Genomic DNA, 27,382 nt, shown 5'->3' on the forward strand with positions numbered 1-27,382 from the left:
TAGGCCAGTAGTTTGCAAAGTGTGGACCAGCAGCTTCAGCAGCTTCTGGGAACATGTGAGAAATGCACGTTTCTTCTCAGGCCCCTTCCAGTCCTACTGACACTGGGGATGCAGCCCCGTGATTTGTGTTTTAGCAAGCCCTCCAGGATCTCTCCTGGGTACCACTGTTGTTGACTAGCCCACGTCGTAGATTTGGCCGCCTCCTGCCACCATTTGTCTTCTCCACGTAGCCTCTATATGGGACTGAACTTTTAATTTCACTTTTAATAAACTTAAATTAAATTTTTGATAGTCACATGTGGCTAGTGGCTGCTGCATCGGACCGCGCAGTTCTCGGAAACACAGGAGACCAGCTTTATGACCTTGGGGTGGGCCAAGCTTTAAAGACTTAAAAGTTAGGTTTGGTTAAGGTTGATAAATCAGACCTGGGGCTATGAGGCCTGGCCTTGCTCTCGCCCGATGCCAGCCTTCCCAGTCCAGGTCAAATCTTGGTCTGCCTTGTGTCTCTGCAGAGCTGAGGACCCTGCGTGTCTGTTCATTCGGGCCTGGATGCAAAAGCAGATGTGGGCTCTGCAGTGAGCGAGGCCTGGCGGCTGGAGCAGTGCAGGCCCCGCGTGTCCATGGAGCTGCTGGCTGAGGGGACTCCTGCCCAGCTCCGCCTGCCTGGCTCGGAGAAACCAGAGGCCTAGGCGCACAGGGGTGGGTGTCGGCAGACAGATGCTCCCCAGGCTGCAGGGTTTCCTGCGTGGACTGCTGGGCGGGTGTGCCAGAGGTGGAGGATGCCGGCCAAGGGGCGCTACTTCCTCAACGAGGGCGAGGAGGGCCCCAACCACGACACGCTCTACGAGAAGTACCGCCTCACCAGCCAGCATGGGCCGCTGCTACTCACACTCCTGTTGGTGGCCATCACTGCCTGCGCCGTCCTCATCATCATCGCCTTCAGCTACGGGGTGAGTGGGGGCAGCCCGTGGGCGTTGGGGGCTTCCCTGGGCTCCGGGTCTCAGCTCTGATGCTTTGTACTTGTGAGGCCTTGGGCAAGTCATCACCTTCTTAAAGCCTGAGTTTCTGCATCTGTAAAGTGCTACGGAGCATATTTAGGCTGGAGGAAGACACATTTTTTATTTTAATTTTTAAGTCTGGGGTGGTTTTAGATGTTACATTAATTTGGCCAAATAAATTACCCTCACTTTTCTCCACAATGGACTTTGATTTTACTGAAGGCCTGTGTATCACCACTCCCACTTCCAGTACCGTGGCAGACATCATGCATCAATCCCAGCACTCTTTCTCACGGAGCCGGCCGGGGTGGGGGCGTGTGTGTCTCAGAATCCTTCTTAAGACAGCAGGCACCACTGATATTATCTCTGCCTTAGGCCTCGTCCTGCTCTAGCCATTACCTCTCCGTGGCTGTTGAGCCCTTGAAATGTGGCTAGTATGACTGAGGAACTGAATTTTCAATTTTATCTTTAATTGTTGGAAATTTAATTTTGAATAGCCACATGTGGCTAGTGGTGGCTGTATGGGACAGTAAAGTTCTAGAAGAAGACATCAGAGACTACAGGCTGTTAACAGGGTGATATGTGTAAGGTGGCCAGCACCCAGTAGGTGCTCTGCCGGTGCTGCCTGTATCTCTGTGGATGTAAACCCGAGGGCCTTTGTTTTGTCATCCGGCACAGAGTTACTGAGCACCCACTGGGTGCTGGCCCCAGATTAGTCTCTGTGCTCATGGAGCTTACGGGCCTCTGGGGGAAACCAGGTGCTGTCCACCTGTGAACGTCTTGCCTGTTACCTTCTCCCCACAGTGTCACGTTTCTGTACCTTTCCTTCCGCTCTTCCCCTGTCTGGGATGCCTTTGGTCATATTTCCTCATAAACATCCATTCATTCTTTATGAGTTAGGAGCACTGGCCTCTCCCCTAGGAGGCTTTGCACAACTTTGCTCCTGTGCTCTTGTACCTGTGCCCTGCAGGTGTGCACAGAGCTGCTGGGGACCCCGGGGGACGCCTGAGGGGGAGGGGTGGGGAGTGAGAACGTCGTAGGGCTGGGCCCCACAGGTGACTGGGGAAAGGTGGTGGTGAAGGCACCCCTAGCAGAGGCAACAGCACAAAGCCTGAGGTAAGAAAGAACTTGATGTTTAGAGGCAGGATGGCCACCACCCACGTGGAGGAAGCAGCAAGTGACCTTGCTTAGGGCAGGCTGGACAGGCTAACCTGGCAGGCTTTCTGGAGGAGGTGGCACCCTGCTGGGGAAAGCTACCGCATTTCTGTGTGTGTTCTCCCCCCGCCCCCTCCCCCCCCCAGGACCCCTCCAGACACCAGGCTGTCCTGGGGACGGCGTTCTTCACGCTTGCCGTGTTTGTGGCTCTCTACGCGCTCGTGTATGTTGAGTGCCTCGTCCGCCGGTGGCTCAGGGCCTCGGCGCTACTCATCTGGGCCTGCCTTGTGACGCTGGGCTACGTGCTGGTGTTTGACTCATGGATGAAGGAGGCCTGTGACTGGGAGCAGGTAACAGGGCAGGGGACCCTGGCGCCCCTGGGGGCTGGGGGCTGCCAGCCAGCTGTGCACTCTGGGCATCAGATCCCTTCTGGAGACCGGCCGCATTGGGTGTGCCAGCCACGGGCCCCTCCCTCTCTCCGGGCTGTGGTTCTGTGACTGAGATGGGCCCTGGGCTGATCTTGTTCTCTCAGGCCTGTGCTGATGAGATGGGGGTGAGGTGGGAGAAGAGTGTCCACTTGAATGTCTGGCTGTGCTCTTTCTGGAAATGACACATTTCCAGCTCAAAGAGGCAAAAAGGCACAAAGTGGCTCACGTGCCGGGAGGGGCCCAGGGCTTGGTCTGCGGCTTCAGCAGGAAGGCCAGGTCCCGAGTTCTCCCGGCTCTGCTTGCCTCTGTGCTCTTTCATTCCCTGTCAGGCCACCCCCAGCTCGGGACAGAGGTGCCTGCGGCACCTCCGGGCTGCCCGTCCACCAGCCAGCCTACCCAGGCCAGCTGAAAGAGACAGCCCTTTCTCAACCAGCTTGAGCTGCGCTGGCTGGCCTGGGGCATGGGCCCAGCCCTGGACGGTCATTGTCACCGGGGAGGGGGGCGGCTCTGACCACTGGGGCTGGGTCCTGTGACTGGGGTGGGGTGAGGCTCGGGCAAGCCATGCAGGTGGGAAGCTCGGGGGAGGGTGCCGTTCCCAGCAGGGGTGGGAGCGGGCGGGTTGGGCGGGGTGGGGGGGGTGGGGAGCAGCAGGGGCCAGCTCAGAGCGTGGGCGGGGCCGGTGAGCTGGGCTGCTGGGGGTGGCAGTAGTTACCATTCCTGCGGAGGGAGGGCCGTGGGCAGTGGGCACCAGGCGAGAGCTCGCTGGGTCACGAGGGCGGCGGAGGCGCAGCCTCAGCCCCAGACGGTAAATAGCTTGTAGGAGATGATGCTGGCTGGGCATCGTTTTCTCCTTCTATCCTGTGTCTGTCGCTGCCTCTCGCCACGCAGGGTGGGGGAAGGGGCCGACCTGAGGGCCGAGGGCGCGGGGAGGGGGGCGTAGCCTCAGAGTTCAGGCTTCCAGGGCCATCCCCACGAGCCGGGGCTGCGAGTGACCCCAGCTGGGCCCCGGGCGGGGGCAGCGTGGTGGCCGCGCTCACGACGCCTCTGTGTGCAGGTGCCCTTCTTCCTGTTCGTGGTCTTCGTGGTGTACACACTGCTGCCCTTCAGCACGCGGGGTGCCGTCGTGGCCGGGGTCGTCTCCAGCACCTCCCACCTCCTGGTGCTCGGCGCTCTGATGGGGGCCTTCACCACGCCCAGCGTCCGGGTAGGGCTGCAGGTGAGGGGCGTGTGGGTCTGGGCGCGGGGGCCGGCTAAGGCCTTGGGTGGGGCTTTGGTTTGGGCCGAGGGCAGCCAAGGCTGGAGCGGGTGAGTTGGAGGCCTTGGAGACAGAGGTGTTTGCCGACGGGTGGCCTCGAGGCCGGGCTTCGTCCAAGTAGGCAGGTGCCCTGCCCTGAAGCCTTTTCTTTGCTGGCCTGGGGTACCCCAGAGGCTCAGCCCCTCCCTCGAGCCCTGACCCTCGGACCTCCTTCCTGGGTCCAGTGCATTACTGCTGGGTGAGGCCCTGTTCCCGAGGTTTTGCTCGTTCAGCCCAGAGCCCCATCTGCACAGGGTCGGACGCCGTGTCTGGTGTCCTTTGCGTTGAGTGATTATGAACAGTTAGCGGTGACGCGCAGATGTGTTTTCCTCCTGAGCAGGCCTGGTGTCTGGTCTGGGAGGTGGGGGCCTGAGCTCTGGGCAGCCAGCCTGGCCCTGTGCCTTCCGTGGCTGTCCTTGGCTCTCCCTCTGGGCTCCGGGCTCTGTGAGGGACTGTGCTCCTGCCGCCCTGGAAGCGGCTGGCTGCTCTGGTCTCTGGGGCCTGAGCGCTTCTGCACCAGGGAGTGTCTGGCGGATGCTGAGACAGGCCTGAGTCCTGGTCCTGGGGTCACAGTGACCTACTAGGAGACCAGTGAGTCTAGGAGACCAGTGAGTCTGAACCTGTTTCCCTGCCTGCCCACCCCAGGGAGGCTGCAGCCTGAGTGGGTTGGGAGGCCAGGGATCGGGGAGGGGGTGCCGTCACCAGCCCAGCAAGGGGGTCGGTGTCCTGGGGCACGGGCCTGGCCTGATGCTGAGCCCGCCACGGCCCGCCCGCAGCTGCTGGCCAACGCTGTGGTCTTCCTGTGCGGGAACCTCACGGGCGCCTTCCACAAGCACCAGATGCAGGATGCCTCCCGAGACCTCTTCACCTACACTGTGAAGTGCATTCAGATCCGCCGTAAGCTGCGCATCGAGAAGCGCCAGCAGGTGGGACCCGCCTGGCCCTGCCCGACCCCCCGGCTGTCCCCCGGGCCCCACGCCCTGCATCCTTTCTCTGAGGATGTGCTCACTGAACGGCACGGTGAGGCGCCTGGGGCACCTGGCCAGACACCTGTGCTGGTGTCATCCCGGGGGCTGCTGGGGACACGGGAGGGTGTGTGCCTGCCGGGTTGGTAGCAGGGTGTAGGCCAGCAGCAATGGGGCACGTGGTGGGCAGAGGGGCAGGAGGGCAGAGAGGATGGAGACCCGGGGCCTGACGCCGCCCTGCCTGTGCCCCACGTGCCAGGAGAACCTGCTGCTGTCCGTGCTGCCTGCCCACATCTCCATGGGCATGAAGCTGGCCATCATCGAGCGGCTCAAGGAGCGCGGGGACCGCCGCTACTTGCCTGACAACAACTTCCACAGCCTCTACGTCAAGCGGCACCAGAACGTCAGGTGGGTGGCTGGCCGGGCCCGTATGCACAGTGTCTCCCAGGGCGGCCCCGACAGGTGGCCCGCTGCCCTCCTACCTGTAGGCCCAGGTCCCAGCCTGCACGGGGACTGGGGAGAGGTAAATCCAGGCGCCTCCCTGGGCCTCAGTCTCCCACTTGTTCCCCCAGGGGGTGGGGGCAGATTAGATTAGTATTGGGGGAGATCCACTGCCCCCTAAAATTGTGAAACTCTGTGCACGAACGTGACTGTTGGGAAGAAAGGGGTCTTTTCAGATGATTCTCAAAGGGGCACAGGCCCCCCAAAAGGAGATGAAGCCCCACCCAGGTGACCGCCAGGGACCCCCCCAGTCCTGACACCATCTTTGACTGATTTGAAGGGGCTGCAGAGTCTTACTCAGCGGCGCTGACCTGAGCAAGCACAGATGTGGGCGCTGTGAGCTCCACCCTGGTCCTCCGCCTGCAGGCTCAGCGTTACCCCCGACACTGACCTGCTGCCTCTGGGTTGTGGACGGTCCAGAACTGTAGACTCAGGAGCGGGGAGATCTGGCGCAAAATGCAGCTCTGGCTTCCCAGCAAGTCTTAACCTCCCTGGGACTCAGTTTGCTCGTCTGTAGAATGGGGTTCCTACAAGGGCAGCGTGAGGACTAGATGTGTGAAAGCGCTGGGTGTGGAGCTCAGCTGGAGGGAGCGTGCAGTCACATCTTACCAGGGCTTTAGCGCTGAAGTCTGCGCAGAGGTGAAATCCAGGTATAGGGAAGGGGAGAAGTTCCCAGGTGCCCGAGAACCCACCTGTAAGGGCTCCGTTCAGTCATCTGTGGTGAGGCTCTAAAGGGGTGGGGGTGCCCGAGGGCCCCTGCAAACTGGGGCTTGTTTCATTTTGCTTTGATGTGAAGCCTCTGGAACTTTAATTCATCCTTATGGCGGGGGGTTTCTCTCCCAATCCCTGGCGGCAGAGGGCTCGCAGGGGTGATTGGGTGCAGGGCTGGCAGATGCTCAGGGGCTCTTGGCCCTGACCCTCCTGCTGGCCCCCCCTACCCCCAGCATCCTCTATGCTGACATCGTGGGCTTCACGCAGCTGGCCAGCGACTGCTCCCCAAAAGAGCTGGTGGTGGTGCTGAACGAGCTCTTCGGAAAGTTCGACCAGATCGCCAAGGTGAGCCCACTGACCTGTGCTGCCTCCCCTCCGCTGATGGTAAAGTCAGGAGCCCTTCCCACCGCATCCACAGCGTGTCCTGTGTCCAGCGCTGTGCTGAGATGGGTGTGGGGAGGCCTGGGCTGAATTTTAGTATTCAGTCAGCAAAGCTTTCAAGTGCCCCATGGTCAAAGTGGATGTTGAGCCAGGATCCTGTCCCCCAGAGTGTGAGGCCTCTGGGGAGACTGTCAGTGCACACTGGGGAATGCACTGGGCTTCACGAGCTTAGAGGGGGACTCCAGAAGGCTGCCTGGAGGAGGAGACGGCTCCATCCTCACTACGCAAGGTCAGCAGCCTCAGCTTCCCCTGGGAGCATGGGAGGATTGTGGGATGCCAGGCCTCGCCCAGAATCTGCCTCTTGACAAGATCGCAGGGTGAATAGTCTGCACATTAAAGTTTGAGAAACCTAAAAAGAAACTGAAGAGGAAAGGGAACAGTGTTATGGGCAGAGGGAACAGCATATGCAAAAACCTAGAGAAGAAAGAAAGCTCTGTGTGTCCATGCAATGAAAGTGGCTCAGTGTGAGTGGGACAGAGTGTGTTGGCGGGGAACATGGTCACAGGGTCAGACATTCAAGGACTTGAGGGCTGAGTTGAGGAGCGGGATTTGACCTCAGGACCCTGGGGAGCATAGCAGGTGGCAAGCAGGGAGGGCATTGGGCAGGGAGAGCCTCCAGGGTTCGGCCAAGGCAGGAGGGGTCTGGAGACCAAAGAGGGCTGAGCTGAGATCTCACTGTTTTGTCTTCACAAGCAACACCCAGCTCCAGGGGTGTGTGTAGGGGGCTGGGGAGGAGCCTCAGTTATTCATTAATTTACCACCTGGTCCGGGAACCTGCTGAGTAGCAGCCCTGGGCTGCCCTCAAGTTGCTCCCGGGCTACGTGCTATGTGGTTGGAAGAGAGGGGTACAGGGGGCAGGACTTGGGGGTGCTCATTTAGCCCAGCCCCAGGTGGTCAGGAAGGCTTCCTGGAAGTGGTAGCCACTGAGTAGAGACCCAAGTGTAAGATTTAGGGCAGTGGCTCTCCATCCTGGCTGCGTGTTTGAATCACATGAAAAGCTTAAGTAAAACCCCAGTACCCATGCCCGCACCCATGAGAGTTTTTCAGAGCCTCCCGGGTGACTCCATGTGCAGAGAATCGATGGTTTAGAACTTGACGGGAACAAGTTCTGGCCTCGCACTCAATCTTGGGAGGGACTACCTCACCAGGAGCAGGCTCCATCTCAGGAGATGAGCTTCCCGTCACAGGAGGTAACCAAATTACAGTTGGACACCACTGGCCAGGGGTGCTCTGGAGAGCTGTCCCCCCTGGGTACTGTGGACTGTGTGACTCTGAGGGTCTGTTTAGCTGGGAGCCTTCCTTTAGGAGCTTCCTTCCTTCGTGATTTCTCTGGTGGAGGTTCCTAGAGGTTGGGCCTCATGTGGGCCCAGGCTCCATCCTCACTACGCAAAGCCACAGCTGGCTCTTCCCCTGCCACAAAGCCAAGTACCTGCCCTTGCCCTTTTGGACACAGTCCGCTCTCCATGGCAGGCCCAGGAGGCAGCCTCATTTTATAGATGAGAAGAGGGAGGCTATGGCAGGTGCCAGTCTTCAGGCCAGAGTGTCCAGTCCCTGGGCAGACACAGCAGGCAGAGCTGGTCCCAGCCTTTTCTCCTATCAGCAATCAGATTCCAGAACTGTAACCTCCTGGCGAGAGCCAGGGCCTCCTCTCAGAGGTGTCCGCATTGCGTCTGGGCTCAGGCATTTTCTGTCCCAACACACTCACACAACTCCTCCAGTGTGTAAGTCTCAAAGGCGCGGGGCAGAGCAGCCTGGGGAACGTGGCCTCCTGTAAATCCCTGACAGCGGGGCTGGATCCAGACTGTTATCCTGCGCCTGGCTCTGGAGGAGATGAGATAAGGGCAGCGGTGCCCTGAGCCTGTGCCTGGGTGTCCCAGCTCTCGCCAAGCTTCTGCTGCTTTCTAGGAAAGCGCTGTCCTCACCCACCTCCGTTAGGCCATTCAGAACTCAGCACGTACCAGACGGAGCACACCGGGAAGCAGCTGGCACACACTCAGATGGGTCATTGCAGGAGGGCTTAGGAAGGGGACTGCTCACAAAGGCCTGGCGGGTAGGGGACCTCGAGGGAGACATGGGGCCTGGCCTGGTCATTGGCGCTGGGTGGCCACCCACAGGCCTGGTGGGCATGCCAGGGAGTGGGCACTGGATCTGGAGACAGAGGGTACCCTGGTTCTAGGGGCCAGCCCTCTGGGAAAAGGCAGGAGGGAGCTGGGGCAAGGCTTCACTGGAGCCCAGTAGGCAGCTTCTCCTTCCTGTTCCCTAAAACCCCACCCTCAAGGCCTTGATATGTATGGCCACCTTTGCTAAGGGCTTATGGAGGTCGAGTAGCTGCAGCACCACCTCAGATGGAACCTCAGACAGCCTACCTGGGCCTCCCTTTCCCCTCCAGGGGCATTTTTTTTACGTGACCCCACCCTCTCTCCCCACTCCCATCTTTCGTCTCTGTTCTTCCCCCACTCCCCAAACCCTGTATCCCTAGCAGCAGAGTCATCTCTTGGGTCACCTTGACACCTGCTGACCCCATAGCTTATGGCACCTGCTACCTCTGTTCTCATCCCTCCTGCTCTCTCCACTCCACCCACACTAACTGCTGTGCTGTGTCTCAAACACCCTTCTGGCCTCAGGGCCTTTGCACATGCTGCCTCCTTCTGCCCAGATGCTCTTCCTCCAGATCCTGGCATGGCTTGCTCCCTCAGGACTCCCAAAGTCCTTTAGGACTTTGCTTGAATGTTACCTTCACTGGGAGGCCTTTCCTGGCCTCCTGGGAACTTCCTCTTCCTTCCCATTCCTCATTTTTCTCCATAGCACTTATCATGGGTGTCTGCAGATTTTATTTATGTAGCTTAGTGTCCAGCTCTGCCACTGGCTGCAGGGATTGTTTTCTGTTTTGCTCACTGCTGTGTCCCAGTGTCTGGGGCAGGGCAGGGCACTCCGTAGATGCTCAGACATTGCATAGATGAATGAAACGAAGGTAGCGCCTCCCTAGAGGCCCTCAGGTGGCCGCCCTTGGTAACACTTGCTTTTATCCCTGACACCTGCTTGGGGTTCCTCCTGCAGACCCCCCGTGTTCCCCGTCCTTTTGCCGGGCCCAGAGGCAGCTGCTGGTGGCTGGTGCCCCAGGAGAAAGGCCCTGGCCAGAAGAGAGCCTGGCTGACTCTGGAGGGTGTGGGGAGGTGGCCAGCATGCCTGCTCCCTGGCCCCTGGGCCATCTGCTGACCAGGCCTCCCCTTGCCCTGCAGGCCAATGAATGCATGCGGATCAAGATCCTGGGCGACTGCTACTATTGCGTGTCAGGCTTGCCCGTGTCCCTGCCCAGCCACGCCCGCAACTGTGTGAAGATGGGGCTGGACATGTGTGAGGCCATTAAGTAGGTACCATGCACAAGCCTGGGGCACTGGGGCCTGTTCCCACGGCGGGCCCCTTCTGCTCCCCAAGGCATGCTGGGGAATGCATTGTCCCTGCTTTGCATATGAGGAAAGTGAGGCTCCAGGGGCGCAGGAGGCTTACCTGGACCACTCAGCAGTGTGTTTGCATCCCTCGCTCTGGGCCCACTGGGACTCCGAGTTCCAGAGAGTCTCAGAGCTGAGGGCCATAAGGGCGGGCAGCTGGGCTCCGTTTCTCCGGAGGCTGAGCCTTCGCAGCAGCAGGGGAGCTGGCAGACGCAGGGTTGGGCTCCAGGCCTCCGTCTGCTTCCTGTTCCCCCTGTGAAGACCCTAGAGTTGGGGGACTAGCCCTCAGCCTCCTGCGGCTCCTTGCCACCAACATCCCAGCTCCCCACAAGGCTCTCTGGAGCCCGAGCAGCCGTGGTCTGTGGTGGTCAAGCGGGTGGCGGAGGGCCAGGCGGGCTTGGCCAAACGGCCCAGCGTTCGGGGCAGAGCCGGGCGCGGCTGGGCTGCCGGGCAGCGCACAGCTTCCGCGCAAACCCAGCTCCGGCTTGTCCTCCTGAAGTCTCACCAGAAAAAAACCCGGTCAGGGAGTCGGTCCAGGTCACAGGCTGGCTCTGCGTCACCGCCTGTGTGACCTCGGGCTGGTGCCACAGCCCTGGGGCTTCCTTCCCTCCCTGGAGCATGTGGAGGTTGTGCGGGGCCCTCTGCTCCCACTGGCTTTGACCCCGGCAGGCTCGGTCCATCCCTAGCCCGTTGGCGGACACGTGGCACTGGCTGCTGCCCAGGCCCTCACGCACTTATCAAAGGGACCCGGAGGCCTGCTCGTGTTGGGGGTGCCTTGGGCCCCAGGGAACTCTGAAGTTGGGGCTCCTTGTACTAAGTGGTGCTGGCAACCCCCAGTACTCCCGGTTCCCAGAGATGGGGGTGTGTAAGGCCCCCCAGGGCTGGCCCCACGTTCCTTGTTTCTCCTGGGTTTGGGGCAGTGTCTGGCTTCCTCTGCAGACTCCAGCTGGGGCTGCCAGGCAGGGGTAACACCCAGTGATAGTGTGTTAGGGCCTCCAGCAGGAGCCACCGTGACCAGTGACAGTTGGAATTCCTCCTCCTTTTAACAGCCTTTGAGCTTGGGGCGGCCACATCCATTTGCACACTCCTAGACATGGGGGGCTCATCCCCTTGCAAGGAGGCAGCCCCCTCAGGCTGAGAACGTTCTCTTCTGTGAGCTGGGCCTGCCCTGTTCCCATACGCTCCCCGCACCCTTGCTTTGCCCCCACCCCGTGCCACACCCCCTACCAGGGACCTTGAGCCTGTCCTAGGGTTCAGGGCCCCCCAGCAGCCCTGGCTGGGGTGGGCTGACGGGCCTCTGCCCCAGGCAGGTGCGGGAGGCCACAGGCGTGGACATCAGCATGCGTGTGGGCATACACTCGGGGAATGTGCTGTGCGGCGTCATCGGGCTGCGCAAGTGGCAGTATGATGTGTGGTCCCATGACGTGTCCCTGGCCAACAGGATGGAGGCAGCTGGAGTCCCTGGGTGAGGCTCAGCTGGATGGCGGTGGGGTCACAGGTCTGGGGCTGACTCTGGGCTGCGGTGGTGGGGTATCAGCATGGGGTCAGAGAGGGAATCAGCGACCTGAAGGTGGGGGGAGCCCGCCCAGGGTCCGGCCTGCTCAGCCCTGCCTGCTCTGCACCCCCGGGTGGGTGTCTGCCCTTGCTGGGCCCTGCTGCTGTCTGACTCTCGTCTCCCCCAGCCGGGTGCACATCACAGAGGCGACGCTGAACCACCTGGACAAGGCGTATGAGGTGGAGGACGGGCACGGGCAGCAGCGGGACCCCTACCTGAAGGAGATGAACATCCGCACCTACCTGGTCATCGACCCCCGGGTACGAGGCTCAGCTGCGGCAGGCTGGGGGGCGGCGCTGGGGCTGTGCTTGGGAGAAGGGCCCATGCCCGGGGCATGGCCCCCGTGGAGGGAGAGGTGGGGCCCGCCCGGGGTAGGAGGCAGTGCCCCATTACTAGGCATGGTCTAGGCCCCAAGGGACAACTTCTCTGGGCCTCAGTGTTCTGTTCTATGAAACGGGGATAACAACGGCGCCTACCTCAAGAGGAGAAAAAGCTAATCTGAGTGAAGCCCTCCCTGTCAACTGGGTGCGTCATAAATGTTCTAGAAACAATAGTCACTGTTAGTTTATTTTCCATGAGGTTGTCACTAATCGTCCAGATTTTCAAAAGACACGTTTTAAAAACACGCTTTGGATGGGAGTCAGGGAAGCAAGGGATGGCCAGGGGGCCAATAGGCAGGAGCCCCTGTGTGTCCTGGGCTCTTACCCGCCGCGTGCACCCGCCCAGGTTCTCGGTTGGCCCCACTCCCTTCAGGACCCCGTGGTGGGGCAGGCCGTGAGCCTGCTTCTGGGCCGTGGGCCCCAGGCCTGCGCCGGCAGGGGCCTTTCGCTCCTGCCCGTGGGAGGCCAGCTCGTCTGGGCCCTCGGTGAATCATCCTTGGGGCTTGCTCAAGAATGTCGGCAGTGGCTGGCTCCTTCCAGCTCCGTCTCACTCTGGCCTTTGCCGTCCTCGGGGCTGGCCCGCCTGCCAGTCTCTGGGGCAGCCGCGGGCCCGCCTGTGAGCCTCCCCCGACACCCTCGGGCTTCATCCTGCTGACGTTCCCAGTGCGCCCTAGGTGGGTCAGCCATGCTAAGCGAGCATTGGGGGAACCCCTCCTGGTACCTTGGGGCTGCTCCCAGCCCACTATCGTGGAAACCACCCAGCCCCTCGCCCTGTCCCTGCAGCTCTGGGCCCCGCCCACTCCTCTGACACCTCCCCCCTCCCCCCCCCCCCCCCCCCCCGGCTTCCTTCCTCCCCCGCCCTGTGCCAGCCTCCTGTCCCTCCACTGCCAGGCTCTTTCCACTGCAGAGCCCTTGTCACTGCTGCCCCCTCTGCCCAGAACCCTTTGTCCCAAATGCTCCTGTTTATCCTTTTTACTGTTTATTGTCAGTGTGAGCTCCACGGGGGCAGGCTCGGGATGGGGGTCCCTATTCTCCAGGCTTCAACCCCCGGTCCTAGGACAACGCCTGGTACAGAGCAGGGCCCCAGATAGCTTGTGAACGAGTGAAGCAGAGCCCTTGACCCCGAGGTGGTGGCAGGCGTAGTCCTGTAACCCACCCCGCAGGGCTGCCGGATCAGCAGGTATGACCGCGGGCGCCCAGTCAGACTCGTGTTCCGGATGAACAAGGGAGAAGACTTTAGTACGAGTGTCTTATGCAGGGTTTACTGGGCACCCTGTCTTTTATCTGGCAACGCTACCTTCCCCGATCTTTGTTTAATTTTATTCATTCCCATAGTTGAAAATTCAAAAAGCATGAAGGGTGTGCTATAGAAAGTTTTTCGTGCATCCCTGTTCGCCGCCGGCACGTCCCCCCTGACGGGGACCCGTGTGGTGAGAGGTGTCTGTGCGCATCTAAGTAGAGGGGGAAAGACTCCTCTGGCCTCTCTGCTGAGCTGGCGGTAGCGCCTCCACCAGTGTGAACTTTGCTTCACCAGCGACGTAACTTGGAGACCTTGCCTTCTGTGCACAGAGACCGCCCTCATCTCTTCTCATGACTGTGCTGCACGCGCCGCGCCGAGGCGTGGTGGGGACGTCCTTTCCCAGCTCTGGCTTCTGTAGGCTTACGTGTGTGTGAGGTGCCCCAAGGGATTAGTGTCCAGAGGTGGCTGGTAGGGGGCCCGTGGCCGGTGCAGGTTGCAGGTGCCCTCCCTGGGCCCTGCTTCTCAACAGATGCGTTTTTGCTCAGAACTGATGGATCATCAGGACCCGTTTAATTTTTGGGGACAGTGTCTGGCTTCCCTGCCCTAAGAGGGAAGTGGCAGTGACCTTGAACTTGAAGAGCTGGCTGCCGTGTAGGCGAGAGTTGCTGACGGTGGAGGGGGAGGCAGAGAAATGTAACCTCCCCAGACCCCCAGGGCAGGTCACTCACCACAAGGCTTAGCTCACTCTCAGGACCCCAGGACTCTCTTCACAAGGACTGAATTCCATGCCATTCCCTCTGGCCTGGCAGACAGACATGGCTCAGAGTTTAAGAATGTTTCTGTCCTAGGAGGAGGCAAGAAGTTTCCAGGAAAGTTGCTGCCTATGGCTTAACGAGTGTTTGTGGCAGTAGGTGTTGGTCTGTGTGGGTGTTTGTGGGAGCCGCCAGAGACTGGGACTCCTGCAGGGCAGGGCTGTGAGGGGATGAGGGGGACTCAGCAGGCCTCGAGCTTGTCCCTGGTGGTCTCGGGGGTCTTTCTCTTCCCTCCCCCTTTTCCAGTCCTGTCCGGCCTCGCCAGCTGAGGATGGTCCCAGGCGGGTTGTTGTTCTTGGCGGGGGGTTGGGGGAGAGGGAGGCAGGGCTGGGCCCCTCCTTCAGGGCCTGGCTAAGCCACCGTGTCCCTGGCATGGCTGCGGCAGACTTGTGGCAGATACTGGACCCATGCTGTGGTTTGGGGGCTGTACGAGTGGAACTCCCTGGAATGCTGCCCCGTGGGGAGCAGCCCTGGGTTGGCCAGCATTCCCCTTCCTCCTGGCTGCTCCCACACGAATGATGTGTGCTGCCACATGTGGGTAGGCAGGGCAGGATGCCTGTGGCTTCTTCCCTGGGTGCCATCTCCCTGGGGTGCGTCCACCGGGAGGGGCCGATGGGCTTTCAGACCCAGGGAGCTTCAGGGGCCAAGTGGAGCCTTCGGTCTTGGGGCCTGACCCCACCTCTTGCCCTGGGGAGGCAGAGAAGGGCCTGAGGGGCTGTGCACAGTTGTGCCTGTGGCAGGGACAGGACCCCGAGCTGGGGCCTCCCCGGTGCCCGGCCAGGGAGAGCACTGGGCTTCCGCCAGTCCCCGAGGGGCTGCAGACCCAGCAGCTGTTTTGCCATTTTCCCTTTTCGCCAGATGGGCCAGCGTTCTGGGCAGCATCGCGCTTCTGGGGGAGCGGGATGGGAGCGGGCCGTTCCCGTGCTGAGAGGGGAGGGGTGGGACAGGCCGTGTCTGCGTCTGCCCGCAGAGCCAGCAGCCGCCCCCGCCCAGCCTACACCTCACCAAGTCCAAGGGGGACGCGACCCTGAAGATGCGGGCCTCCGTGCGTATGACCCGCTACCTCGAGTCCTGGGGGGCGGCGCGGCCCTTCGCACACCTCAACCAACGCGAGAACGTGAGCAGCAACGAGACCCCTGTGCCCCACGGGCGGAGGCCCAAGGTAGGACCTCTCCTCCCAGAGAGCTGGGAGCAGGGGCCGCGGGCAGGGGCGGGAGAGCACATGCTACGGGTGTCCTTCCACTAAGGGTGTCCTTCCGGCCAAGCCTCACTTTCCGCATCTGCAGGATGGTTTCAGGCTCTGCCCTCCCTCGCTCCCTCCTGGGGCCCTTGGGGAAGTGAAGGCATTTGGAGAATGCTCCAGGGTGGCGGGGGATGTCCCTGGCCTCCTGGTTCTCCAGACCAAGTTCAGTTTCAGTTCTGGGTGCCTGCAGCTTGGACAGTCCTTGCATCCGAGAGTGCCAGAGATGATAGATCCAGTCCGGTGAGGCGCATCAGGGCCCCGGGTCCTGGAGAATAACCGTCTCCCCCTCCCTTCCCTTCCAGGCCATTCCCCTACGGCGCCACCGGACCCCTGACAGGTTTGTGCCCTGTCTCCTGCCTCCCTGGCCAAGTCCTGCCCCAGTCACCTCCTCCAGGCAGGCTGCCCTGACCAGCCTCTGTCCAGGAGGGCAGCTCCACAAGGCCCAGCCCTGACTATGGGTTTCGCCATGGCTTGGGTCAGAGTGTTTTTAGGAACCAAAACTTCACAATGATCGAGTGGCTGTTGTATACCCACCCTGTAGTGGGGTCAGTGGGGTTGGTGTGATGGAACCCTGGGGTTTAGTGGGAGAGACCTTGGACCGGGGCCTGGGGGGTCTGCCCTTTGCTTCTGGCTGGGTGATGCTGGGCCTTCGCTTGTCCTCTCTGGGCCTCAATGGGACCCGCCTGTCCCTCCTCCACCCTGCACGAGGCTCTGGGACCTCCTGCAGGCACCTGGGAACCCCACTTGGGTGAGCCATCTCGTCCACACCCCTGCCTCTGGGCAAGTAGATGTAGGTTCCTGGGCTGATGGCGTTGCGGGTGTCTGATTCCAGAAGTGCGTCCCCCAAGGGGCGGTCAGAGGATGACTCATACGATGATGAGATGCTGTCAGCCATCGAGGGCCTCAGCTCCACGAGGTGAGGCTCCGAGACCTGTGCTCGCCTTGTGCCTCATGCCCAGTGGCTGTGTCCCCACGCCCTCCCCCCGACTCCTCCAGGCGCCACCTCTCACTGCCTGTGTCTCCACCCCACAGACCCTGCTGCTCCAAGTCTGATGACTTCTACACCTTTGGGTCCATCTTCCTGGAGAAGGGCTTCGAGCGAGAGGTGAGGACCTCTGAGCAGCCCCAGGAACAGGGGCAACAAGGCCTGGGGTGGGGGGCGGGTGCTGGCCACAGGGCAGCCAACACCCCCAGAAGGCCTGCTCAGGGAGGGCGCCGGGGAGGCGCTCCAGCTGCCACTGGGGTGGGGACGGGGCTCAGTGCAGCCTGTGTGGGTTCTCTTCTTGTTGGCCTCGCCCCTGCCCCTGACACCCCCGTTAGTGGTTCCCCGACTTGGGTTTGGGAGACTTTGCTCCCTTCAGATGCCAAGCCTCAGCCAGTGCTGTCAGGGGCCAGCGTGCACCTTTGGCTCTGCACTTTGTAGGAAAAAGCCCCAAACTCAGTATCAGTTTGACGGGGCCTGACCGGTTCCCCCTTCTGGCTGCTGTAACACCATGCTTGTGTCCCGCTAGTGACCATTCACTTATTTTTCGAGAGCCTACTGGTTCTGGCAACGTCCGAGGCACGCGTGTGTCATTCTGCCCTCACCTGCAGGCCAAGGTGGGCGACGGTACCCATGTCACGGACCCCAAGGTTTGGGGCGTCTTGGCCTCAGATGTGGCCTGAGAGAGTGACCCAGCCCACGGCCCTCTGGTGCTGGGACCTCTCTGCCGCTTCAGCCTCCAGGACTGGGGGTCTCCCTGAGTTGGGGGCTCCCTGTGTGGGGAGCTTGGGGTCTGGAGGCAGGTGTGGTCACCAGCAGAGCCGCCTGGCGGGCCACCTGCTGGCTATGAGACCTGGACAGGCTGCCGGGCTCCCTGAGCCTCGGTTTGCTCATCTGCGGCAGGAGCCCCGTGGGCTGAGATCTTGAGGTGGTACCGGGTGTGGCGGGGCGGGCAGCACAGGCCCCCCGCCCGACGGCGTGGGGCTCAGGCCTGGCGGTGCTCCTCGGTTTGGGGTGAGAACAGAAGCCCCATAGCCCCAGTCGCAGCAGCCCCAGAGCTCCCATTTGGTTCTCGCCCACGGACTTGGGCTGCGGGCTTTACAGGGACCTTGGAAATGAAGTCAGAGACCTGGCCGGGGTGGGGGAGGGGAAGGTAGCGCCTCTAAACATAAAAGAGAGACTGCAGAATGGAAACAGATGAAAATTGTTTGTTCGGTGATGATGTAACAGTCAAGGAGGGGAGGAAGTCAAGGAGGGGGTGTAAGGCTTTTCTTAGAGATGATTAACTTGAGCCAGGGTGGAGCCCAGGAAGGGGTCAGAGCAAGGAGCCTGCTCTGTGGGCGGGGCCTCGGCCGCCCGGCCACCCCTCACAGTCTCTGTCGCCCCCAGTACCGCCTGGCACCCATCCCGCGGGCCCGCTACTACTTCGCTTGTGCCAGCCTTGTGTTCATCTGCATCCTGCTCGTCCATGCCCTGCTGATGCCCAGGTCAGTCGGGGGGTGGGCCGGATGGTCAGGCACGCTGGGGTCAGGCTAGGAGGTGTGGTGACCTTGCAGATCCCACCAGAAGACCTGCAGGAAGGGGCTGGCTGTTAGAGTTAGTACCTTTAGGCGTCAGAGCCCCAGAAACTGGACCTGGCACCGTGGCCCCCATACCTGGATTTGCCAACGTTTAGTTTTAGTGTTAGTTGAACATGCTTGCGCGCTCAAGCCGCAGGCCTCCCCACTCCCAGATGCCTCTCGCCTTCAAAGTCACCTGTTTTCTGTGTGGCCCTTCAGGCATTTCAGTGTTTTGTGACTGTTGCCTTAGGTGTTTGGAGTCCTAGAAGGGCAGACTCCTAAAACCGTAGCTGCTGCCACCTCCCTCTTAGGTGTGGGAAATTGAGGCCCGGGGGGCTTAATGCCTTATCCAGGGTGTGTGGCCAGTACACAGGAGCCGCTGAGATTCACGCTTCTGCGAAAGGGCTCTGTTGCTGGGGGCGGGGACAGGGGGCTGAGGTCCCAGGGAGGTAGGAAGGTCAGCCAGTTGGAGGCTTCTGGAAGGGTAGTTAGGCCAAAGGATCCACTAGGATTGTGGTTCAGGACGTGCTTAATAAAGACGAAATAGGGAACGCTTTTCGATGGTGCTTGTGTGCCGGGCAAGAGTCTGAAGGCTGTATAATCAGTTATTTCTTGTATACTTGGCCTGGAAAGCGGGGCGTGATGTTGACCTTGGTCCTCGTGTCTCGGCCAGGCCTTGTGTGTTGTTCGTGGGGCAGCTGGACCACGGTGTGCAGTGTGCCCCTTCGGCTGAGTGCAGAGGAGCCGTTTGGGAGGGGGGAGAAGGTGAACTGAGGCGCTGGGGGTGGGGAGCATGCCGGTGGCTTGGCCCCGGGCAGAGGGTCCCCCAGAACTTAGGTTTTTCCTTCGTCTCCAGGATGGCGGCTCTGGGTGTGTCCTTTGGGCTGGTAGCCTGCGTGCTCGGGCTGGTACTAGGCTTGTGCTTTGCCCGTGAGCTCTTGGTGAGTGGGGAGGCCCCTGACTGGGTGGTGGGCAGGCCGGGCCCCCCAGGTGTCGGGACTGTGGTGGTGCGAGCCCCGGCCCTATGACCCCTGCCCCTCCGGCCTGGAGCGCCGTCTGGAGGCTTCTCCCAGGGCTCTCCGTCCTATGTGCTAGTAGTCCGCAAGCGGCTGTGGCTGTCCCCAGCCCCAAGGGTGGGGCTGTCCCTTCTGTCTACGCACCACACGTGTCCTGAGCTCTGGGCCAGGCGGGCACAGCACCCCTGACTCCCCAGCAGAGCTCTCAGAAGCTCTCGCTCTGCTGGGCCCTTGGGCTGTGGGCCCCCGGGCCAGGCCTCCTGCGGGCTCTCCCTGCACCTTGGGTGTGGGTGCTGGGTGATGACACTGTGATTCCGCAGAGGTGCTGCCCAGCGCGGGGCGCGCTCCGAGCCATCTCCGAGAGGGTGGAGACGCAGCCCCTGCTGCGGGTGTCCCTGGCCGTCCTGACCATCGGCAGCCTGCTCGCCGTCGCCGTGGTCAACCTGGTGGGTTCTGCGGCGGGGACGGCAGGCCTGGCAAAGACCCCTCGGGCCCTGCATGCTTCCGGGGAGGAGGGAGCAGTCTTTGACCCTGGGGACCTCTGGATTCTAGAATCCTATAATCCTGTTGCCTAAAAGCCCATCTGGTGTGACTGTATCCAGAGCCCTGTGAGGTTCCCGTGGCGGCTCTGAGCTCCTCACCCTGTGTTTGTCACATGAGGACTTGGGGGCCCCCAGAGCGTTCATGTGGCCGACCCCACAGGGCCACCACGGCGTCCTGACGTCCCGGTCTTTCTTTCCTGCCCCTGAGGAGGTCCTGTCTCAGCTTCTCTGAGACCCAGTCTCCTCGCTGGGGATGAGCAGCCCTGGGCACAAGCTGGAGGTGACGCCTGGGCCCTGCTTCTCGGGCCGGGCTCGTGTGTTTTGGGCTCAGACAGCACTTGTCCCACCCGGTCCTCCCCCGCTCCGACATTTAGAGCCAGAGTCTCTTCCATCTCCGTGTCCCCTGCACTAGGGACTCTGTGACCACCTCCCTCAGCGTCACCTGAGGAGAAGGGGGCTCACTGAAAACGCTGCTCCCAGCTGCTGCCCCCGCCCCGAGTCAGGCGCTGGGGTGGCGTCCCTGTGCCTTCCTTGGGCTCCCTCTTCCCGCAGTGAAGCTGCCAGCTGTGGTGGGACATCGGGGGCACAGAGGCTCCGGCCAGGCTTAGAGCCAGACCTGGCAGGAGATGCCCATGGCGCTCTCGGAGGCCCCGGCCCTGCCCTCTGCCCGCTCCAGGTCCCCAGCCCCGCTCAGCCGGGGCAGACCCTGGAGCCCCTGGACCACCCTTCACGGGGACCTGTCTTTTCCGTAGCCGCTGATGCCTTTCCCGGCCCCAGGGCTGCCTGCTGGGAACGAGACGGGCCCGGGGGCCGTGAGCAGCTGGGAGAGGACCCTGTGCAAGCTCCTCCCGGTGAGTGTGTCCCTCGGGGCTCCTGGTGCCCTCACTCGGACTGTCCCTGCGTGCTCAGAACACACTGAGCACCGGAGCCCATGGGCATGGAAGAGCTGAGTCCCCCCCCTCCCAGGCGAGGCGACAGAGCAGGGCCGGGTGGGGCTAAGGGGTCCAGGTGCTGGCGCCTGGGTCCAAGGCAAGAGGGTGGGAGCGCCCTGCGCTGGTGGTTGTCTCCTGACCACGCTCATCATGATCTCCACTTCATGGATGGGGGAGTGGTCGCGGGGAGGCCGATGGATTTGCCTCATAGGCGGCGGAGCCAGGACTGGGCCCAGGTGGGCTGACACCAGAAGCTGTGCCTGAAGCACCCTCCCGGACAGGATGAGGGCTGTGGGACTTGAGGGGGGTGGTGGTGAATTTGAGCTGGTCTCTAAAGGGCACAAAGGTTATGGGACGGGGGTTGGAAGAGTGGACAGCGAAAAAAACCAAGGCAGGTAGTGGGCACAGTAGGTTTCAGGTGGTCGTGTCACGGGGAGGGGGTGGGGGAGGATTGGGAGATGAAGCCAGAGGTAGGTTAGATCTAGCTCCAGTGGAGCATGAGTGCCAGGGTGAAGAGCTTGGTCTTTATTCTGGGGGCAGTAGGGAGCCACAGCATGCTCTTGAGCAGGAGAGTAACGTGGGCAGAGATGCACTTTGGGAGGCACCGGCTCATGGCAGAACTCAGATCACTGCCTGGACCTTGTCACAGCCTCCCCAGCACCTGCATTTTTATTTACTGCGTTTCTTTTTCCTTGAGTTCACTTGCCATAAGTGGAAGTAAAAATATAGTAAGAACAACACAATATAGAAAGTTTTAGATTCCGTTGCCTGCTCTTTGTTAAGGGAGGTCAGTGAGGCAGGAGGGTGGTGCTGAAGACACACTGGATCTTCACGGATTCCTCTGTGGCTAAAGGTGTCCGTCCCTTGGGTGACCTCTGATCCGGGAGGTGCCTCTTGGTGACGGGAGATGGTGGGGTGACCGACGTCCCTGTCTCCCCAGTATTACACCTGCAGCTGCATCCTGGCCTTCATCGCCTGCTCTGTCTTCCTGCGGATGAGCTTGGAGCTGAAGGTCGTGCTGTTGACAGTGGCCTTGGTGGCCTACCTGGTGCTCTTCAACATCTCCCCGTGCTGGCAGTGGGACTGCTGTGGCTACAGCCTGGGCAACCTCACCAAGACCAATGGCACCCTCAGGTGGGGCCCAGACCCCACACTGCTGGGACCCCTGCCCACTGCCTGTCTCGACTGTGGCCCATTGTAGCACTTTTTGTCTCGTCTTAGTGTCATTTCAAACTAAGGTGCTTTTGCATTCACAGTCCCCTCTGGACCGGACACCCTGTGGGCTGGACCGGCAGGTGGCATGGTTTCTGCTTTACAGGAGGGGAAGTGATGGGCTCAGGCCCTGGGTCTGCAGCACTCAGAGCTGAGTGTGACTCATGTGCAGGGGGTGTCCCCGGCCCCAGGAGGCCACCTGGGTGATCCTGTCTCTAGGCCAGCCTGGGGGTGGGAGGCGGAGGCTTCAGCTCTTGCCCAGTCCCCTGCTTTGAGCCATGTCCTGGGTCTGCAGAGCTCTGGAGAGAGCAGTTGGCTCTGATCTCTTCCCAGACTGATGCGAGGCGCTGGCGTGTGCGTGGTTCTGGGGGCTCTGGGCCTCAAGTGGATTGAGGAGCGGGGACTGGCTCCCCTTGAACTAAAAGGCAGGAGCCTGGGGACCCAGAACTAGGTGTGCTCCCGTGGATCTGGCCTGCACCTGCACCTTGCTTCTGCCGACCTGCAAGGCCTGTGGCCGCTCCCCTGCCTGCCTAGAGTGCTTTCCTTCAGACTTCGCCATGAATATCCCTTGAGACCCAGGTGTGAGCTCAGATGTCACCTCCCTGTCAACTGTACGTCCCCCTTTTCTTTACAACCTGAAGCGTCCTGTTTGCCAACCCCGAGAACGTGAGCTCCGAGGGCAACGATCTCCCATCTTGTTCACTTTCCCGTGGGCTGGCCCTGCGTCTGGGCCTCGTGCCATCCCCTGAATGTGGGGGGCTTTGGGCGGAAGTGGGGATGACGCCTGCCTTTCCCCTCATATCCGGCAGCTCCCCGTCCTGTTCATGGGATCTGAAGACAATGATCAATTTCTACCTGGTCCTGTTTTACACCACCCTCATCATGCTCTCCAGACAGGTATGGCCCAGGAGGCGCCCTCTGCGTCCCTAGCTCTACCTGGCTGCTTGTACCTCTTTCTGGAGAGGCTGGGGGTGGGGGTGGGGCGGGGGCTGCCTCAGATTTGGAGCAGCACACAGGACTGCAGGCTTTCGGGGAGCTCCGGTCCCTGGGTCGGGGTCCTGGGCAAGTGTCCTTACCTCCCATCAGGACACGAGTGACATTTAATCCTGTGGGTCACTTGGCTGACTGGGGAGTGGCTGTTGAGTTGGGGACGTTTGCCAGGGGCACAGGCTGCAGTGCTGATGGGCGGCTCCGTAGCCCCCAGGGTTACGAGTGCGCTCTGCCCTCGCTCACTGCTGCCGGGACACCGATGTTCCCTTCTGTCTGCAGATTGACTATTACTGCCGCTTGGACTGTCTGTGGAAGAAGAAGTTCAAGAAGGAACACGAGGAGTTTGAAACCATGGAGAATGTGAACCGCCTTCTTCTAGAGAATGTCCTGCCAGCCCATGTGGCCGCCCACTTCATTGGTGACAAGTTAAATGAGGTGTGGGTGAGAGGGGGCTCAGTCACTAGGACAGGGAGACTGAAGGTACAGATGCAGTCCCGTGGAGGGACGCACTATAGCTACAAGGTGCTTTCTGCACTTGGTTTCCATGGCTCTTGGCCTCACTGATGCGCCCAGGAGACCATGTGTGGTGTTAGCTGTAAGAACACAGGCTTTGGATCGGAGACTAGGGTTCAGGTGTGATTGTGGACAAGATCGCTCACTGCCCTGGGCCTTGATTTTCACATCTATAAAATGGGGCCGATAGTACTTGGCTGGCAGGATGGTTGCAAGGATCAGATGTCCAGGTATTTGCAATCTGGACCATCTGTTGATGAAAACATGCATTTTTACCAGTTCTGTGTAGCAGAGTTTTTTATCTGTGGAAACGCAGGCCCAGTGGGCATGGAACCCAGGCCTCCTGTTACCTTCTGCTACCCACGGGTTCTCAAGCCCAGCTGTACAGACCCAGGGTACTTAAAGGAGCCCCAAACCAACCTGAGTCTGACCCTCCCCAACACATTGATTCAGAATCTCCTATTTTGTAACAGCCCCCACTTGAGTCCCATGTACAGCCAGCATCTGCTCCTGGAGCGCGAGGAATCGCCTCCCGTCTGCTTCCCCCCACCACCCGCCCCAACGAGGTCTGGTGGCCACAGGGTCGTGTTTCTACCCACCCCCAATCCAGGACTGGTACCATCAGTCCTATGACTGCGTGTGTGTCATGTTTGCATCCGTGCCGGACTTCAAAGTATTCTACACGGAGTGCGACGTCAACAAGGAAGGGCTGGAGTGCCTGCGCCTGTTGAACGAGATCATAGCTGACTTTGATGAGGTGAGGCCTCCCTCCACACAGCCTGGAGAGGGCAGGCTGGGGCCGGGGGCACCCTGCGCCCACTGAACACGTGTGCTGCGGCGCCCTTGGGGAGAACACGTGGCACACAAATTATAAAAAGTACCTACACGTTTGCTTGCTTGTCACGATGTAATTTATCTCCTCTGTGAGGGGCAGCTTCCTTAGATTTAGGTTGTAGAACAGTCTGATTTCCTGCCAAGCCCGTGCTAGCAACCTGTTTCAAAGGAAGTCACTCAGTTTGGGCTTAACTCTTAGCTGCAAATAATCGACATTCCTGTGTAGATACTGTTGGGCGGGGTGTTTGCTCCTTCGCAGGCGTGAGACCAGAGGAGAATGGAAGAGACAGGGAATGTCAGGGAACAGAGACGAGGGAGCAGCAGGGAGAGAACCCAGAGGCTGTGTCCCCACCTGTACGGAGGTGTGAACTCAGGTGGGAAGGGCCCCCGCATGAGAAATGTTTGCATTAGGAGTGGTGGTGGGAGAGAATCCTACGCCCTTCTCAGAACCTGGGACAGGCCTGGGCTGCAGCTGTGTTGTATGGCCTGCTTCCTTTCGTCTTATAGCTGCTGTTAAAGCCCAAGTTCAGTGGTGTGGAGAAGATCAAGACCATCGGCAGCACGTACATGGCAGCTGCAGGGCTCAGCATCCCCTCAGGGCACGAGAACCAGGTACCCAGGCAATCTGGTGGTCTCATGTCCCAGCCCCAGATGAGGGGAAATTCAAGACAGCCCCAGACCGACACCTCTCCGTGCCCCCTCCTTTGAGGGAAGGGCAGAGGAGCTCATGGCTCAGCCTGAGGGAGCCTTTTGGTGGAGGGGTTGGGGCAGGCGGCCCCTCACCAGGAGGGGAGCTTAGGTGGGGGAGCAGGTCCTAGACCCTCTGTGGAGGAGCCTGGGTACATCTCTGCCCATCAGTGGTCCCCCATGGGTTTCATGCCCAGGCTGGCACACAGCGCTCAGCAGGTCAGGGTGTTGGAGCGTCCATCTGACAGCCGGTGGAGGCAGGAAGACGGGGTGTGATTGGCCCTGGCCCCAATGGAGTGCTCTGTCCTGCAGGACCTGGAGCGGCAGCACGCCCACATCGGCATCATGGTGGAGTTCAGCACCGCCCTGATGAGCAAGCTGGATGGCATCAACCGGCACTCCTTCAACTCCTTCCGCCTCCGAGTTGGTGAGGCCCTGGGAAGGCGGGCTGGGCCTGAGCTCTGGGTGGGACTGTGCAGCTCCCGCCTCCTGGCAAATCCACTCTCAGTCCGGTGTATGTTGTCATCTGCCATGAAAAGTTTTAGAAATCCCTTTCTGATCTTAAAACCCCAGTGACTGGGTAATAAGAATTCTTTGCGTACTATTTATGAAGTTACCTTGGCAAGTTTTAAGTAAACAGGAATATATCACTACGGGGACTGGAAAGCCCAAATCCCTGGCTGTAAAAGGTGACCTTAAATACACTGAGAACAAAGCAAAATCATTAACCTAAGTAGTCACTGTTAGCTAGCAGGGTCAGCGCTCAAAGCCCATTTACTGTTCAAGAGATGAGCAGATTCAAGAAGTGTTAACAGTGGACTCAGGTTTCACATCCAGCACAGTCTGAAAAAGAACTGCCCAGGGAGCGCTCTCCTCCCATCGCAAGTACCACCTCCCGTCAGACTCAGGAAGCACCCTTCCAACCTTCATTGCAGTTGTTCTGTCAACGCTTTCTGTGGTTGTCGGGTGGATTCTGTGGCCTTATAAGCCCGAGGCTTTGCCTCTATGATCTGCTAACTGCAAACATGTTCTTTAGGCATAAACCATGGGCCCGTGATTGCTGGAGTGATTGGGGCACGAAAACCTCAGTACGACATCTGGGGAAACACGGTCAATGTTGCCAGTCGAATGGAGAGCACTGGGGAACTTGGGAAAATCCAGGTAAAAGCTCACCTGGGGAAACCTGTGCCCAAGGGGGGGAGAACTTCCCAGAGGTGAGGGAGCCTGGGCATCAGTCAGCTGCTTGAGGGAAACCAGACCCCATTGGCCGATTTCTCTTCATCCCTCCCACAGCAGATTTTCTTTCTGCTTCTGAAGACTTAGGTTTCTTTTCCTTTTCAGGTTACTGAAGAGACATGTACCATCCTCCAGGGACTAGGTTATTCTTGTGAATGCCGTGGACTGATTAACGTCAAAGGCAAAGGCGAACTGCGGACTTACTTTGTCTGTACGGATACTGCCAAGTTTCAAGGGTTGGGGCTGAACGGAGGGCTTTAGGTAGGTGCAGAACGTGCCGGAAGCCGATTTCCTTCCCTGAAGCAAGCCAGGGGGAAGGCTCAGCCCCACGGCGGTCACAAAGGCAGTCCAAGGGTTTGGCCATTACCACCCCTAGCAGGTGGTTGTGCATGGCTTCCTTGAACTGGCACTAGAGGATTTCTCAGCTTGAGGCGACCACCAAGCCTTACACACAGGCAGCCAGAACCTCTGTGCTGTCGGAGTCTGCAGCTCGGCCTCCAGCACAGCAGGGAACGGCTCATTTGTGAGCTTTAGACCCTCATCCCCCCAGCTGCTGTGGATGAGACCTCAGAGCGTGACCTGGAGACCCCTGCTCACCCCTACTCCCCCTTGGCCTGTGAGCTGCACAGGCGAGACTCGTCTTTCTTTTCTTGTCCAGGATGGGTGGAGACTCCTTTCTCCCCAGCAGAACAGCTACAAGAGTCCACGTTTCTCATACAGGCATTCTGGTAAAGAGTTGAAAGCGTGCTTGTTTTAAATCTATAAATGGTTTCAAGCAATTGGGAGAAAACCCCACAGTGGACACTTCTTACTTCTTGTCATCTTTGGTATGTGTCTGTTTTAAATGGATACATTGTTAATGGAGGTATTTCTTATCCTTTAAATGACTTCTGAGATGCTAGACAAATTATCTTCTCTGCAGCGTAGTCTCTGCCTTTGTTACCACTGACACGTAAGTGGGACCACTGTCCAGTGTGAGCATATGAGATCAGCTCAGCTGTGGGATGGAGCTCAGAGGAATGCGGCTCATAGCAGGAAGGCACGAGTGTCACAGCCTTGGCTTTGAATCAAACAACTTTGAAGCCAGAATTTTGAGATTAGGTTTAATATGAGAAAAGCCTAGAAAATAAGGTATAAGCTCTTAGCCCTTCCTTGACTCCTCATGCATTTTTGAGCACCCGCTGCAACCTTCAACTCTGTCTTAGCTTTATACTGGAAAGGAATGGAGTCTGTGTGGAGAGAAGCTGGACAGCCTGTAGTTCTTTCCTTTCCTTCAGTCCTCATAGCTAGCTCTGAAGAGCTTCAAAACTGAGAGCATCTACTCAGCATGAGCACGTGTAGAGCTTCCTGTATCTGGGAGGCCAGCCCTCTCACAGGTGCTCAGATGTCCTTGTTCTCAACTCAATGAATCAAGGCAAGGGAAAACGCCAGGTCTGTGAGGTGGTGTCTTACAGCACTTTAGCTCTAAAAGAATGGAAAGAAGTCTACCTATGTTGTTTCAAGGTGAGAAATAATAATAACCAAACTGCCCGTTCCTTTTTCTGAACTGACGTCATTGCCTCATAACCACAGTATCCCTGGGGTTTCTGATAAATACAGCTGAATTTCACTATCTAGCAGGAATTCTTAGCCAGAAGTCATCCATGAACTCCCCTGAAATTATACAGAAAATCTTGCATACGTGAGGCTTCAAACGATTACACAGCG

At 59.7% G+C, this 27,382-nt stretch overlaps 1 protein-coding gene across 2 annotated transcripts; it reads left to right on the forward strand.

The window, feature by feature from the left end:
- Positions 1–764: 764 nt before the first annotated feature.
- Positions 765–27,059, forward strand: ADCY7 (adenylate cyclase 7; the record flags this gene model as incomplete). 2 transcript variants are annotated; one of them, XM_082676364.1, is made up of 25 exons in its annotated part: positions 765–950; positions 2,300–2,503; positions 3,636–3,797; positions 4,652–4,801; positions 5,100–5,248; positions 6,286–6,397; positions 9,733–9,860; positions 11,249–11,407; positions 11,625–11,757; positions 14,900–15,091; positions 15,475–15,509; positions 16,005–16,088; positions 16,205–16,277; positions 17,544–17,641; positions 18,570–18,654; positions 19,050–19,175; positions 20,024–20,122; positions 21,144–21,337; positions 22,225–22,312; positions 22,685–22,840; positions 23,529–23,675; positions 24,260–24,364; positions 24,752–24,866; positions 25,476–25,600; positions 25,781–27,059. In XM_082676364.1, 25 exons carry the CDS (start codon positions 780–782, stop codon positions 25,934–25,936), a joined length of 3,246 nt encoding a protein of 1,081 aa, XP_082532490.1. In that variant the 3' UTR covers positions 25,937–27,059. The 2 variants fall into 2 exon arrangements, with proteins under 2 accessions (XP_082532490.1, XP_082532489.1); XM_082676363.1 differs by having other exon boundaries at positions 780–950; positions 21,144–21,390; positions 22,188–22,312.
- Between the last annotated feature and the right edge of the window lie 323 nt (positions 27,060–27,382).

The sequence above is a fragment of the Grampus griseus genome (assembly GCF_964374135.1).
Source record: "Grampus griseus genome assembly, chromosome: 19".
Taxonomy (NCBI): domain Eukaryota; kingdom Metazoa; phylum Chordata; class Mammalia; order Artiodactyla; family Delphinidae; genus Grampus; species Grampus griseus.